General features: G+C 43.0%; 1 protein-coding gene across 3 annotated transcripts in view; it reads left to right on the forward strand.

The window, feature by feature from the left end:
* Window positions 1-2,769: 2,769 nt before the first annotated feature.
* Window positions 2,770-17,095, forward strand: part of ASXL1 (ASXL transcriptional regulator 1) — a 30,964-nt gene continuing 16,638 nt past the window's right edge. The window contains exons 1-3 of one of the 3 annotated variants that reach the window (XM_042842594.2): window positions 2,770-3,137; window positions 10,744-10,826; window positions 13,869-13,977. In XM_042842594.2, coding sequence (XP_042698528.2) covers window positions 3,078-3,137; window positions 10,744-10,826; window positions 13,869-13,977 — 252 coding nt within the window. In that variant the 5' untranslated portion in view covers window positions 2,770-3,077. Of the gene's footprint in view, window positions 3,138-10,743; window positions 10,827-10,948; window positions 11,806-13,868; window positions 13,978-17,095 lie in introns of those variants that run through there. The other 2 variants (XM_042842595.2, XM_065566341.1) reach the window with 2 other exon arrangements.

Raw genomic sequence — 17,095 nt, forward strand, 5'->3', positions numbered from 1 at the left:
ACTTATATTGATATAAATAGAAGGTTGAAGCCTAAATACTTTGAGGAACTGGGCCTAAATTCTTTGGTCAAGGAAAGTAAGATTGGAAGTGCATGCAGTCCCTAATTTTTTTCATGAGAGAGAAGTAAAGAGAACCACAATGGTCAAGGTTATATAGCAAGATAGCTGCAAACCAGCACTTGTATTATTTACATTGCTTGAGAGCCTTGACATCTACAGGACAGCAATTCAGCTGATTGTAGAAGATAAAAAAAACAAGTGTGATGAGGAGAAGGTGTCTTGGAAGCACTGAATACAACCCATCACTAAAAGCAACTGCAAGCTGGCCTTGAGAGTTTGTTATAGCAGGAAGACTTTGTGGTACCAACCACTTAGTTAGAGGGCCATGTTTTTACAATTTGTAATATTTATTTTACCTTTTGAGTTTTGTTTTAATTGCAAAAATTTGAGTTTTGATTATGTATTTATAGCAACCTCCTGGATCACAGAATATAATTAGCACCCAAATAACTATATGCTGTTAATCTGTTGTATTCTAGTTAAATACTGTGGTATCAGTCAAATATTCAAACCGTTTCTCTTCTCTCCTGCCTCACCACTCCTGCTTCTCAAAGGGCATGAGATAGAGAGAGGCTTTATGTTATAGGATTACAGGGTACCGAATATATGACTAAATCAGTTATTTAAAACAAAATGGTTTGCTTTCAAATTGTTCTTCTGGTACTTTTTCTCCTATTACTTTAACTGTTGACTTTTGGCATTGGAAGTTGTGATTTTCACCGCTTAGGGAAAAAATCTCACTTTTTAAATGAGAACAGGAAAAACATGATTTTTTTGTTAAATGAAACAAATTTAATATACTTTGTAAGCATATTTATTCCTCAAACATAAAAAAACATACAAAATTAAAAGCTTCCAGTTCTATAAGTAAAACACAAGGGCATATTTGTAATCTGCAGTCTACTGTTAATGTCTGTCATTTTTTTTGTATCTAATCTTAGATATCAAACCTACATTTCCCAACTTAGTTGCTATTTTAGGACCTAGCTTATTAGGAAGTTTTGATCAAACCTATGTGAATGAAGTTCTTACTGATGCTGAGTCGGCTGACCAGAAGTGCAGGTCCTCAAAAGGAGGATTGTCAAAACACTGATTTCAACTGTCCTGTCTCCAATGATTTTGGTGCAAAAACCTGTGACCCAACCTCCTGCACAAACAGAGTTGGGGCAGAAATCAGTACCTAAAATTTTGTATACTAAAAGAAAGGAACCGAGGATTACATACACTCAGCCACATTTCAGCCTTTTCTTCTAGTTCTGGGATAAAGGTACAACCTATTTGGGATTGATTAGGTTTGATAAATAAAGGAAAGGATTCAATGGCATCTCTGAGGGGGTTTTTTTGTTTGTTTTATTTTATTTTATCTGTGCAATTCTAGTCCATCAAGCCCGATTCCACCAAGACTGCAACACAGTGGCATTTGCCTGTACTTTGTGAAGTCCCTATGAAACCACCTTCCTTTGGCTTGATAAATATAGTGCCTCTCAGTTGAGCGTTTCATTCTGCAAAGCACTTGCTCTGTAAAGTCCTCCTCATATTCATCTTAAGATACTTGGACACAATATTCTATGATTTTTCTCTTGTAAGGGGAACTGTTCTTTGTCACTAATGTAAGAAAACGTTATTGCTAGAATGTCCTTTTAAAACTTTGAGTGCCAAAGTCTTTCACCATTACTCTTCACTTTCCTTGGGACCAGAGTTGAAACACAAGCCTTTAAAAGACAGAGCATGTCTACACTAAAGTGCTAAGGCAACACAGCTGTAGCTATGCCACTGTAGTGCCATAGACGTTTCCTACATTGATGTCTGTGGTGGGGAGGGTGTTCACACGAGGGTGAATGGCCTGAGCGGGGGTGTTCACACGAGGGTGGATGGCTCTGTGTGTCTGTGGTGGGGAGGGTGTTCACACGAGGGTGAATGGCCCTGTGTGTCTGTGGTGGGGAAGGTGTTCACACGAGGGTGAATGGCCTGAGCGGGGGTGTTCACACGAGGGTGGATGGCTCTGTGTGTCTGTGGTGGGGAGGGTGTTCACACGAGGGTGAATGGCCTGTGTGGGGGTGTTCACACGAGGGTGGATGGCCCTGTGTGCCTGTGGGGGGGAGGGTGTTCACACGAGGGTGAATGGCCTGTGTGGGGGTGTTCACACGAGGGTGAATGGCCCTGTGTGTCTGTGGTGGGGAGGGTGTTCACACGAGGGTGAATGGCCCTGTGTGTCTGTGGTGGGGAAGGTGTTCACACGAGGGTGAATGGCCTGAGTGGGGTGTTCACACGAGGGTGAATGGCCCTGTGTGTCTGTGGTGGGGAAGGTGTTCACACGAGGGTGAATGGCCTGGCGTTCGGTACTTAGGCCTGGGATGGCTCCTAGGAGATCCTGGGGTCAGGGGAGGGAGCGGCTGGAGAAGGGGGCCGCCGCCGCCGCCTCCCATCGGCGTAGGGGACAATGGCCGCCCCAGGGCACGGAAGCCGGGCACAGCGGGGCCCTGTCAGCTAACGTGGGCAGGGCGTCCACGGCTCAAGCCCAGCATGCTTCACGACACCGGCACCCCTGCCCTTGGCGGCCTGGTGCGGGAGAGCCTGCTGGGAGATGTAGTCTCGGGGCTGGAGCGGCCCGGTCGCTGTTTGCGCAGGGCCGCGGTGAGACTACAATTCCCATCAGACCCTGCGGTTTGTTTTCCTTCAAACGGAAAAGCTACCCTCCCCCGTCAGAGCCGAGCGCGGGGGTTGGATTGTCCTGCCGAGGCCACCGTTGAGGAGGTCCCTCCCCCCCCACCTCGGAGCCCTTTGACCCCGTTGTTATGTCGGGCTTGAGCCGCCGCTGCTGCTGCATTCCATAGCGCCCGGGAGCTACGCCCCCCCTCGCCTCGCGCCCTCCCTGCCCGCCGGCCGCGCGCCAGCCCCGCCCCCCCCGGCTAACGGTCCGCACCCGCACCGCGCGCTCCCGCCTCCGAACCCCCGCCCGCGTGCCCGTGCCCCGGCCCCCAGCACCGCTCTCCCCCCCACCCCGGAGCAGGAGGAAGATGAAGGAGATGAAGCAGCGGAGGAAGAAGGAGCGCACGTGGGCTGAGGCCGCCCGCCTGGTGAGGGGGAGATCCCCCCAGGAACGGGGGCGGGGAGGCCCCGCGGTAGCAGGGCTGGGGAAGGACCCTGCCACCGTAACTAGAGGGGCCCCTCTGGGTAGGGAGGGACCCTGCGGGCAGGGTTGTGAGGAGAGACCCCTGTGTACAGTGGGGAGGGGACAGATCGCCTTCCTTCGGGGCGAGGGGAACATCCCCCCGCAAACCCCGCAGGGAAGATGGGGTGTCTCCCAGAGAGGGGCCCGGGCACGTTGGGGGGCTCCCCAGTGCAGCCAGGGGAGTGGTCACTCCAGGGGCTGGGCGCAGGGAAGGACACCTCACCCTGTGAGCAGAGGGGACCTGGCTCGAAGGGAGAGCCGAGAGACATCTCATGAGATCGCTTAGCACTATCTGTCTGGGTCCCCGTCGGACCCCATTGCGTTAGGCGCATCGGACCCCATTGCGTTAGGTGCTGTACAAACAAAATAAAGAGGTGGTCCCTCCGCCAAGGATCCTACAGAGAGGCCAACATCCCCCTCTCACCTCCTGCCCCCCAATAACCAGGGAGGGTAGCAGTCAGTGGACATTGCTTTTCCCATACAAGAAAAGAGAGAGAGAGCAACCTCCTCCCTATCTTCAATATGAGATGGGGAAGAGCTTCTAGAGCGCAATAATACCTCCACACACATCCACCCCAACATAATCACAGGGTGACTTCCTCGGTGGAAAGGTGGAGAGTCACAACTCCCACCATTATAACTCTTCCCGCTCCTTTTTCTGCCTCCCATCCCTCAAGAGAAAGAGAGAAATTGCTAGCCGCTTTTCTCTGTATATTACTGGGAGGAAGAAAGGGAATGATTCTAGTCCTAACACATGCACACTCTGTACTGCCAGCAGGATCTTCATTCCAAACTACAGCAGTGCTTCCAGAAACACTACCTCTACAGTATCATCTTGAGAGACTGTCATATTACATGGGGGAAGGGGCTACTGTCAGATATTTCTCCCTTCCAGATTGCCAGGTTTGTGGGGGCTTCTCTCAGAGAGGCTGAGAAACAGATCCTTTCACATGCTCTCACACATATTACCAAGGGGAGGGAATGGGTCTTCTAGAGAGAGAGTCTCCTTTCCTCATGGAAAGAGGAGGATTTTCTCTTTGAGAAAGGTGTGAGCACACACCCTATTTATGGTGATTGAATAAGGCATTTTTCTGGAGAGGCCTTCGGCAGTTTGTAAGCATTACTTTTAAGACAGATACTGAGAAACTAAGCATCTTCTCAAATGGTATGAATAGATAGTCTGATGAGGCATTGACAAGGTCTGAGGTGATTTCTTCACTGTAGAAAATGGTACTGTTTGTTAGACAGCCTTTAATTTTTCTGCTTGGGTCAGTTTTACTTACAGGTCAGCAAAGTCTAAGCAGTATGGTAACCATTCTCAGTTTTGTCAGGTCCTACTTTTTATTCTGCTTTCCCTTAGATTTATTTAAACCTCCCTGGAAGGGATCCCAGCCTTCTGAGAAATACCAGGTTTGCGGTCCAGAAAACATTATTGTCAGGAATTTCCTTAGTGGTAACAAGCTTCTCCCTGACACCACTAGTCTGGGGAAGCTAGGCATTGTAAGGGATATGGTGTTCAAGCAAACATGAAAACATAAATCTCCCTCCCATCTACCAAAGGCCTTTTACTTGCTTAGTGTCTTCATGGTCAACATTTTCATTTGGTCATAAGCATGTTCTTAGTACCAAATCTGGTATGTGTGTGATGAATCTTGAGGCATGTATTTTCATCATTTAAAAAAAAAATTCCATTAATTCAAGCGGCAGATTTCTAGAATAAATACCTGCTTTGGTTATAAGAACATAACAATGGCCATGCTGGGTTAGATCAAAGGTCAATCTAGCCCAGTATCTGGCCTTCTGACAGTGGCCCATGCCAGGTGCCCCACAGGGAATGAACAGAACAGGTAATCATCAAGTGATCCATCCCGTTGCCCATTCCCAGCTTCTGGCAAACAGAGGCTAGGGACACCATTAGTTATGTCCATTAATACCATCCTGTTGGAGCCCTGCTATATTCTGTTGCCCATCACCATGTGGGACAAACCTGTCTTTTATAAAAGAACTAAGGCCAGATCTTCATCTGGAATCCAGATGTTGACTGTAAAATCTAAAATGGAAACAAACTTTAAAAAAGTCTGTACCAAATAAGAAAATATAAACCCACCAATAAACTACAATCAAACTAAATTTTTTAAAAAAGGAGGAAAAGACAGGGGAATATGGGCCAGCTGATCCAAATGAAGATTGAACTCTTCAACTAGTGTCTGAACAGTTGGTGCCTATAATACCCAGCCCCTTAACTCAGTTCTTAACACTCTCCATTTCAACTCTGTTGGAGTGGGAGAATAGTCACATTGCAAATGACACACTCAGCTTTTTGCATGCTTTATTGTGTCGATTGTTGCTGCTATCTACTTTTAATGCTGATTGGAAAAAGCTTGTTTGTTTTGTTTTTTCCTCCAGGAACCAAAATTTCTTCACAATAAACTTTTAAAAAATAAAATCTGTGAATGCAAGTGACCAGGGAAGGCAAAGTGATCCTGCCATCTCCGTATGGATACTGGTGGATTAGATAGTTTTTCTTCTCAGCTCTGTTTGAGCCAAAGGCACTTGATCGTGGATTTACTGGCACAAGGGCATACTTTGTGTGTAGTATATTGGCATCTATATAAATAATAAATAAATGCGTCTTGGGGTTTTTTATGTGTTTTGTGTGTCAAGGTTATGTACCAGGCCTTGTCGACATTTAATGAGAGCTGGATGATTGTCTTGGGTCCATTCGATTTGGGTTAGCGTCCAGTGGATTCTAATAGTTATTCTAGCTTTTTCTGAATAGGACTTGCTTGAACGCAATAGGAGATTCCCAGGGCTGACCAACAAAGAGAACATGAGAATGTTCTGACCCAATATGGCCAATGGTTCATTTAGCCCTGTATCCTGGCTTCTGATAGGGCCAATGCCATATGCTTCAGAGGGTATGAACAGAACAGGGCAGTTATCGTGTGATCTATCCCCTGTTGTCCAGTCCCAGCCTTTGGCCGTCAGAGTCTTAGGGACACTCAGAGCAGGGGGTTGCATCCATGACCATCTTGGCTAATAGGCATTGATGGATCTTTCGATCTTTCCTCCATGAATTTACCTCATTCTTTTTGGAACCCAGTTATAGTTTTGGCCTTCACAACATCCCCTTGCAACAAATTCCACAGGTTGACTCTGTGTAGTGTAAAGAAGTACTTCACTATATAATCTAGTCAGACTAGAACTTCTGACTTCTGGTAGCTTGCATTGTCCTTTGCGTGAAAATTATTATTTTTGAGCTCACTTGACTTTGACTTTTGCTCTTCTCCTGCTCTTCAAGCTAAAAGTTGCAGTTGGAAAAAACTAGTGCCAGGTTCATGCTCCGAAGTGCTTCAGCCCGCAGCTCCTGTGTGGGTTCTAGTCTTGTGGGTGGAATACTTAAATGTAGGCACTTAGGCTGCTCTGCTGGCAGGTGACCCTGAGTGTGGGGCAAAGACTAAGGTTATATGTGCACTAGAAATGCTACAGCTGTACCACTGTCGTGTAGACTCTTCTGATAGCAAAGGAATGGGTTCTTCCATCGCTGAAGTAAATCCACCTCTGTGAGAGGCGGTAGCTACATTGAAGGAAAACTTCTTCTGTCGACCTAGCACTGTCTACATTGGGGTTTAGGTCAGCTTAATTACATCTCTTGGGGGTGTGAATTTTTCACCTCCACCTCCCCCTGAGAAATTTAGCTAGATCGACCTAACTTTCTAATGTAGACCAGTGCTAAGTCTGCTTGCATAATTTTTCTTGTCACCCAACACACTGAACTCTATGGTAACTCACTGCTTATTGGCTGTCCAAAAAGTAAATCTGCAACTCATCTACTTTGGCAACTCATCAGTAGTCATTTAATGGCATAGCACCCATGCTAGTTAATCCTTTCTGGCATCTGGTCTACCAGTGAATCTCTTTGTGGATGTTGTTTGTTACCTTCCTCTTGGTTGGGCCTCTCCCTATGTGCATTAAGTGTATGAGGTCTCTAAACCTCAGCTTCATCTTTGTTCTATTTCTGGTTTGTCATTGGCTCAACCTCATACCAGATTATCCTCTTAGGGAGACCAAGCCTTTCCTAGCTGTTCTGGGTTGTGGGGCTCCTTTCAAGCTGATCTTAAATCCATTAAAAATAGATGTTTGTTTAGTACTAGGCTTTACCACACTCCTGTCAAAGTGCTTTTAATTTGACTCTGTTACTATCTGTTACATTTTTTATTCCGTTCGATGCCTTCATGGATGGGAAGGAAAAGAACTTTTTGGAGCTTCCTGTCCTGTGGAGTGAATGCTTTGCACATACTCTTTTGTAAACAGAATTTTGAGATTTAGTGTAGTACATAGCGCCACAGGGAATATTGAACGGTGTTCTGAGGATTATATTGCTAGTCTAGTAGCAGGGTAATTGGAGGAGTAGCATAAAGGTTCACAGTTAGGGTCTTTGGGAAGGCAGGAAATGGAAATATTACAAACAACACATTCAGTTTCTGGAGGAAGTATTGTCTTATCCCAAGACATTCCTTCTGGCCAGTGCTCAAAGCTGCATTAATAGGTTCCTAATGGAGCCATGATGTCCTGCCATAATCAGCCAGAGGAGGTGTTGCTTCAGTGCATGCAGGGCCTTTCAGGGTAGGTGAAGGAATGAGAGAGAATCTTGTTGGATGCTTTCTCTTCCAACTCTGACTCTTAAAAGTAGTCATACATCTGATACAGTTCGGGGCTAGGAACTGTTCTGAGCAGGGCTTTTTATTTCTGATAGAAGTATTCATTCTCCATTGTGGGCTGTGTTTTATTTGGTTGTCATTGAGTTCAGTGTTTTCCAGATGCTTTATGGGCTGTGAAGGCTTTTCTTGATTTGGGAAACATGAATGTTCCATTTCATGCTTCTCACAGTTGACTATTGAGTGATGTGTTCTCCACATCAGATGCCCATTTCATTTGGGTGACGAAGGGTGATAGTGTCTGATGATGCACTGAAATATTGTACCCCAAAGAAAACTTGATCAGTGTGTGAGACTGTAGTGGAGCTGTACTGCCTCCAAATAAAAATGGTTTATTCCATTAAAGTATAGCTTATCATACTGCTTGCAGTTCTGCCGTCCGATCTCAAAAATATATTCGAATTGGAAAAGGTTCAGAAAAGAGCAAAAAAATGTTTAGAGATATGGAACAGCTTTCATACGAAGAGAGATTAAAAAGTCTGGAACTGTTCATTTTAGAGAAGAGAGAACTAAGGGGGACAGGGGAATATGACAGGTCTACAAAGTGAATAAAGAAGTAGTATTTGCCCCTTCACATAACACAAAACCTAGGGTCACTCAATGAAATTAAATAGGCAACAGGTTTAGAACAAACATGAGGAAGTACTTTTTCACAAAGCGCACATTCAACCTGTGGAGCTCATTGCCAGGGAATTTGGGAAGGTGAAATCTAGAACTGGGTTCAAAAAAGAATTAGATAAATTCATGAGGGTTAGGTACATCAATGGCTGTTAGCCAAAAAGGCCAGGGATAAAACCCCATGCCCTGGGTGTCCCTAAACCTATAACTGCCCCAAGCTGAGACTGAACGACCAGGGATGGATCACTCGAAAATTGCCTTGTTTTCCCGCTGGCCACTGTCGGAAGACAGGATACTGGGCTATAGATGGACCATTGGTCTGACCCAGTATGGCCATTCTTATGTTCCTATTTCTTGGGCTTTCATTGCATTTAACCATGGGATTCACAATTCCAAACTTCCAGTCCGCTGGCAGGCTAATGCTATAGTGCTTTGTGTATTATTTTCAGATACTTAAATGTGACATGGTGGATATGATTTGGTTTTGCTTTTCTTGAGAAATGTAGGTAGACTTCTAATTGCAGTACAGTACTGGAGTGTGTCATTCAGTTTGGGCTTTTTCTATCCTTTTGGAGGCTGGGAAGTGGGGGTGATAGAGATAGTGACCTGCACTGTTTTCTTGCAGACAGTCCTGCTACTCTACCTTTCAAAGGGAAACTTCAGTCATTGGTCCCTGACATGATGCTGCAGTGACTCAGTTCTAGATGTTGCTGACATAAAAAGGGCATTCATTTTCTTCGCTCACTACTTGTACTAGTTGAATTGAAAGACAGAATCTCATTGCCAACTTCTATAAAGTACTGTCCCTGTTAAAATCAGAATTGCATGTCACTGTGGCCATTACGGTAGGGGAATTTATTAAATGATTGCCAGCAGAATATCCCAGACAGAATATCTGTTGCCTCGTCTCTCTCAGGTACGTTAGGCCATATAGTGAAATGTATTTTTACATTGGAGTTGCTATATTGGATCAGACTAGTGGTCCATGTAGGCCGGTATTCTGTCTCTGACAGTGCCCAGTATAAGTTGCTTCAGAGGAAGGTGCAAGAAATCCTGCAGAGTAGGCAGTTATGGAGTAACCTGCCCCTAGGGAAAGTTTCCTCTTAAATCTGAATAATTAAAGGTTGGCTTCAGCTCTGAAACACTAGGGTTTACATCTCTTTTGAAGCTTTATTTTTAATATTTACTATTATAATTCTGGTTATTCTGTTATCCATATAAATGCCCAGTTATTTTTTGAATCCTGCTAAGCTCTTGGCTTCAATGATATTTTGTGGCAGAGTGTTCCACAGGCTTATTCAGCATTGTGTAAAGAAATTTTATTTTGTCACTTTGAATTTGTCATCTTTCAGCTTAATTAAATGTCCCTTTGTTCTTGTATTATGAGACAGATGAAGAGAAGCTCCTCATCTACCTTCTCTAGACCATTCATTTTATACCTTTGTCATATCCCCTCTTACTTATCTTCTTTCTGAGACAAACAGTTTCAATCGTTTAAATCTCTCCATGCAAAAAAATTTCCATGCCCCTAATCATTCTTATTACCAGTCTCTGAAACCCCTCTGTTTCTTCTGTATTCTTTTTGAGATGGGATGATCAGAACTGAATACAGTGTTCCAGCTGAAGATGTACTATTGATTTATGTAATGACATTATTATTATTATTATTTGTAACTCCAACATTTTAGATGCTTCACAGATAAGTATGAAGAGAAAGTCTCTGCCCCAAAGAGCAAACAGTCTATATCTACTATGTTAACGTCTATTTCAATGGAAGCCTTTGACTGTTATACATATATTAAAGGTTGTGTGCAGTAAGGGCTTTGTCTGATGTTTACGAAAGTCAGTGGGAAAGCATCCATTAACTTCAATGGTGCAGGATCAGTGCCTAATTCCCCAGCTCTCCCCTTCTCCCCATGCTTGCACAATTGCACACTTAATTAGAGACCTGATGAAAAAACAGGGCAAGCCATTTGTAGCCCTAGAAAAAGTGCATGGATCATGGATATATACCGTGGTCTGCTCTTGAGTTAACCTGAATTTTGTAGCAGGTTTTCTTGTGGAGATACTAACTTTTAGCAGACATATTCTTGTATTTGAATCCCAACCTAGGAAACAATTCAGCGAATGTGAATAGAAAATGTAGAATGAAGCTTTGTATTTATATCTTTTCAGGTGCTGGAAAACTACTCTGATGCTCCTATGACCCCGAAACAGATTCTGCAGGTCATAGAGGCTGAGGGACTAAAGGAAATGAGGTTAGTATTGATCTTCTTGTCTATAATAAAGTGTGTGGAGTGTGGGGGAGGGTGGGTAAAAAGGGCAGGATTACTTAGTGGAGTTCTCCCTCCTTTTTCTAATCCACCTTTCTTTTCTCTCTCTCTCTCTCTCTCTCTCTCTCTCTCTCTCTCTCTTTCTGTAGCCCAATAATTTGGGGTAAGAATATACTAGCTGTTTTTCTTTATTGCTCCTGGAGGATTTCCAGTTTCTTGTAAACACAGAGTGAACATCTCTGCCTTTCAGTGGAGTTGTAGGACTTTTGTAAAATATTCTAAATGCCAACCACGAGTCTGTCTCAGATATAAATGCCTCTCCTTTGTGTGTTTCTTCTACAAATAAATAACTACTACTGGTCTTCCAGTGTTGGGCCTATGTTTATGTAATGAGTCAAACTCAGTCCTCTGTAGAGCTTCACCTCTAGAGCAGAGACTGCTCCTTTTTCTGGGGTCAAGTAATAAGTTTCCCTTATATATGCAGTATACTGCTCTTTCTATATATTCTACCATACCACAGTGTTAATGCTGCTGTATTTTTTGTGGCCCTTGATATATATCTTACAACATGTATCACATGATGAAGAGCCTGCACAGGAATGTAGGAAACTACAGGGATGGATGGAACCCCAGGTGTTGTCTTAAATTAATTTCCTGGAATTTCCATCTGCTTTTGTTGAATTTAGGAGAAAGGAGATACAAAATACCTTGTAGGTCAAAGGAAGTAGGTATTTGCTAGCCATCATGCTGCAAACTCCTTAACTTGGGTTACAAGATGAAAGTTCCCAAGTTTGACTGCCCACAGTAAATCAAGCTATCTTTGGCAGTTCAGCATTCATTAACTTACATGTGAGATTTTAACTCTATGCTGTTCTAACTATGCTCTGTTTTTCTTTTGGGTTTTATGAACTGTCTTCCACCGTGTTGCCTGTATCACTGTTGAACTGCTGTATAACTATAGAAGGTAAATTGAATCCCTTTGGGACTGAAGCAATTCAGAATGTTAACTTGTTTCTCATCTCACTATCCCTGAAATTAGGAAACAATCATGATGGTTTGAGTAGCGAACAGCTTCATAATTCAGAGACAGAGGTATAATGTGTAGGAGTTACCATTGTTCAGAGAGGGACTGTGCCAGCATGCTTTGTTCCCTTGATAGCAGAGCTGTTTGAACACCCACTCGATACTCAGGGTTCCTAACAACTAGGTTTATAGTGGGAATGGACTTGGGTGATGGTTTCACAGCATGGTATGTAGAGAGTGGAATAAGGATGGGCTTATAATGAAAAGCTCCATATTCCTTCTCTTTTAATCAGATATTCACTCTGCACTGACCTATTTTCTTTGATCAGTCCTTTTACCTAGAGAAGTATCTGCACTGTTTGAGGGTCTGTGAGCACTAGGCTGTCCTCTACTAATGGCAATAACAGGGTGTCTTTTCACTAGTGCAAATTTTCTTGCTGTCTTCCAAGCTTTGGCTGGTAACTTATCAAAATAAGTATCTAAAACCAGGCTTCTCTGCGTGTGTGAAGTTAAATCCTTCAGAGCTAAATCATTTTTCTAGAGATTAGTGTTTCCCTCCAGGTATATCTGCTTCCCTTCACCCAATTGTTAATTTTCTGCTTTGGGGAAAGATGGCTTTCTTACTTTATCGTATAACTGAAAGGAGCAAATATTGTTCATAAACCCAGTGTTAAAATACAAACTGTCCACCAAGCCAGTGATCTTGTCTAGCTAAATTGCATTGAACGTTTTCAATATTTATGTGGGGCGCTTGCAAAGAAAACCTAAGTCCTGAGGGAAGTAGCATGATGACTCAAGGGACACTCTGAACTAATGCCACCCTGATTCTAGGAAACACTCAGTAGTTGGAGTGCTGTCTTCCTGAAGAAGTGCAAAATAGTGATCCCCAGTGGTTTATGCAAGAGCAGAGATGTTGGGTCCAGTCTCATGGCTAAATTGTAGCTCCAGTAAATGTTTGGATGTTTCTTTTGTCTACGGTTTCAATTAGGGAAGTTAATCTTTTCCTTTCCTAAAACTTGTCCTGTGGCTGGTAATTTACTTGCAGCATTCTGCTCAGTGCAGAGGGGGAAATAATGTGTAATTTACAGGAGAGGGAGTTGGGATTTTTCTGTGGTGTATAAAATGACACATGGTAACTTTGGCTACCTCCAAGGCTTGCAAAGAAATGCCAAAAAGCAAACCAGCAGCAAAACAAACATTAACTGAGAAGTTATTCTAAACCCAGTTTTCGAGAAGTTGAGACTCAATAGTTCGAGCTTTTGAGACTGAAACCTTGCACTTAAACCAGTTTTCAGTTTCACTTTTAATAATAGTGAACGCTTACATTGCTTTAATAACGTCCCTTGCAGGCACTAGAGGTAATGTTTTATATGTGCATGTGTGATTATGTGGAAAATCTGATGTGGTATGTCACAAAGGTTTCATTAGCATGAGTGTGGGTTGGATGATTTACTTACAAATGACAAACAACCACTGAGTTACGTGGACCATCCCAAAAGAGTGCTGTTAAACCCTTTATGCTACACTATGCTAGCATGTATTCTCTTTGTGTTATGTATATTGAAAGAAAACTATTTCAGAAATATTTGAGTTTGTAAACATTTTATTGATAGGGTTTTTTTTGTAGTTCTCCACCTATAAAGTAAGGCTTCCTTAGTACCTTGAGTCCAGCTACAAAGAATTCAGAGCGAGAGAGAGAGCGCGCTCTCTCAAATGATAAACCTCTACAAATGACCTAGAATAGCTTGAACGTTAGTGTAAGATGTTGCTTTTCTATGATCTGAGACTTATCTCGCTATGATGGGCCATGGTGGTAAGCAGCGCAGATAGGAAAGCTATAATAGTGTTCAGACTGTTGAGATACTGTACCCTAAATCTCGTCAACATCCCTCCTACTACCTGCCCTTGATTGAAAGACAAAAATTCTGTAGGGTTTTGTGTATTATTTGAAAATTGGCATTTAGATAATCTAAACCTCATCTCCCTTTTTCTCTCTGGTTTCAGTGGCACTTCGCCCCTGGCCTGCCTCAATGCCATGCTACATTCCAATTCAAGGGGAGGTGATGGACTCTTTTACAAATTGCCTGGGCGTATCAGCCTTTTCACACTCAAGGTAAATTGTGAACTCCTGTCTTCCATGCGGGGGATGAAGTGCGAGTTCAACTTGTTACATATTGCTGTTATTGTTAATCCATCACTGGTGATCGCTGTATGAGTTTAGCATACTGCCCTTGGTAACATCATGCGAAACAGAGTCTCTGGGATCCATAATTCTATACGCGGTGGTTCTTGTGCCTATAAGCTATATGTAATACATTTCTGTTTTTTAACTTTTATAATTCTTAAATTACACAAGCAAGATAAACTCTCTTCTTCCAGTACATGGAATGTCAGTATTTAGTTCATGCAATCATAAAGGATAGAGCATCATCAAAATAATGAAACCTGTATGTTTCCCTTATACAGTATACTCCCGTTCATCCAAAATCCTATTACCCGAACCTCTGCATTATCCAAATCTCTTTCTTGTCCCCCATGTATCTCATGCTGGGAGACAAGAAAGGGAGGTTTGTATAATAGAGTAGAGACTCCTGGTCAGGAGTGCAAGGAGAAGGAGGACAAGCCCCTGGCTGTGGGGAAGGCCACTCTGCTGTTTAATGGATCCTGCAGCAGTGCAGGGAGGCCTCTGCAGCCCCGCTGTCATGAAAGTGAGTGAACCTGTCCGTGACAGCCTCCCTGCACTGCCGCAGGTGCAAGGAAGGCTGAGGTCGTCCTGGCAGAGCCGAGCAGAGTCCTGGCTGGGGGTCTGTGCTTTGTCCTGCACCTTGCACCTGCAGGAATCAGGTTTCACTGGCCCTGTGACAGTGCAGGAACCCTCTGCAACCCCACTGTGAAGAGAGTAAGTGGGGAAGAGCAGATTTCCCTTCCCTCCTCCCCTGGCCAGACTGTGAGGAAGATGAGAAGATTGAGTCCCTGACTGCAAGGGAGGCCACCCTGCTGCTGAATGGCTCCTGCTCCCTCCATTATCTGAACAAAATCCATGTACCCATTGCTTTTTGGATAATCTGGTATACAATAAGCTCCGATCTCAAAGGGCTGCAGTCGGTTTACAGAGAACATTTGTCTGAAAGTTTTGTATGGACAATAGTTACAAGTAACACCTAATATTACTATAATTAGAAAGTTAACCAAAAATCATTTTTCAGTTTGTTTACTCTGTGTTTGACAGCAATCTGCATAGTTCATTCTCTCCTCCTTATAGTCTGTTAGTTTGTGCTGAAAAGACCCTTAAAAACATCAACCAAAAAAAAGGAAAAAATATATAACTTTTTTGTTTAAGGAATTTTTTTTAAAAGTCAAGACATGCTGTTTAAAGAGGCTTTACCTAACATAGGTTTTTTTAGTACAAGTTGACAGGCCCTTTAATTTGAAATATAGAAAAATATGCTTCTGCTCCTATATTTTTTTTTTTTTAGTGTCTCAGAGATGTTCCTCCTCTCCCACCCTACCTCCTCAAATGCACCTTTGAACCTCTCTTCCCCCAAAAGATGTCTTGTGTTAATGTGTCATTCTGTGTTTGAAAATAGACTGAATTCCAAAATATTTTTATTTGCCATTTATATAATCAATTAAAATGAACATCACAAGTGTGGCATCTCTGCAGCCGGTTGCTGTTTGACACTGTTGTCTCTTTATCTCTAGGAATAAAAAGTGTCTAAATATTGTCGCACAGCTTCTCAGCCCAAGAAAGAATAATTATTCTGAATATTAAAAAAAAAACACCTCAGTAGTTATGCATGCACAAATATGAGCAAACTGTTTTATTTTTCTCAGGTGTGTTTGAGTTACACATCTGAGAAGGGTCCACAGAGCATGCCAGTAATTCAGTTCTACTATTTGAAAAGATGGTGTGCGAGTTAACTTAATTAAAATGAACTGTGCTGACTTCTGTTCTATTAGGAGCTTGAATCTATTGAAGTCCCAGGGGATTAAAATATGGAGGTGAAAAAAATCAAGTAAAAGCTGCAAAGTCTGCACTGCTGCTGTCTGTGTTGGCAAAATGGTCTGAGACCAGACTAAAACCAATGGATCCTGCCAGGAAGTGGTGGGACAGCGGGCCCACAGTTAGGCAAAGGCAAGGGCAGTAATGACTGCAGAAAATAAAACTGCCTGCTAGCACAGAAACGGAAGAGCAGTTATTCCTCCCACTGCTCACATTTGTGTGCTCACACACACTGCTGCTTTGTGAATTTAATTGTGGAAGAACACTGGATTTTAGACCTTAATGTACATATGAAATGTTATTATCAATGCATGAGTTTTTCTCTCTTTGCAGGTCAAGGATTATCTCGTATAGCCCTCAAGTTCTAGCTCCATAATTCTTGCGCACACACATTGTACAACGTATCACAGTTGGACTGTTAAAAGATATGGGGGCACTTATATGATTATGAATTCAAGTTAATTCTTGCTTGAAATTTTTGATGGTTTATAATTAGGGCTGTCAAGCGATTAAAAAAATTAGTCGTGATTAATCGGAACATAAGAATGGCCATACTGGGTCAGACCAAAGGTCCATTCAGTCCAGTATCTTGTCTACCGACAGTGACCAATGCCAGGTGTCCCAGAGGGAGTAAACCTAACAGGTAATGATCAAGTGATCTCTCTCCTGCCATCCATCTCCACCCTCTGACAAACAGAGGCTAGGGACACCATTCCTTACCCATCCTGGCTAATAGCCATTAATGGACTTAAATTCATGGAGGTTATCTAGTTCTCTTTTAAACCCTACTATAGTCCTAGCCTTCACAACCTCCTCAGGCAAGGAGTTCCACAGGTTGACTGTGCGCTGTGTGAAGAAGAACTTCCTTTTATTTGTTTTAAACCTGCTGCCCATTCATTTCATTTGATGGCCCCTAGTTCTTATATTATGGAAACAAGTAAATAACTTTTCCTTATTCACTTTCTCCACACCACTCATGATTTTATAGACCTCTATCATACACCCCCTCGTCTCCTCTTTTCCAAGCTGAAAAGTCCTAGCCTCTTTAATCTCTCCTCATATGGGACCTGTTTCAAACCCCTAATCATTTTAGTTGCCCTTCTCTGAACCTTTTCTAATGCCAGTATAGCTTTTTTGAGATGAAGAGACCACATCTGTACGCAGTATTCAAAATGTGGGTGTACCATGGATTTATATAAGGGTAATAAGATTTTCTCCAGGATAGCTC

The sequence above is a fragment of the Chrysemys picta genome, chromosome 13 (assembly GCF_011386835.1).
Source record: "Chrysemys picta bellii isolate R12L10 chromosome 13, ASM1138683v2, whole genome shotgun sequence".
In the NCBI taxonomy this organism is placed as follows: Eukaryota; Metazoa; Chordata; order Testudines; family Emydidae; genus Chrysemys; species Chrysemys picta.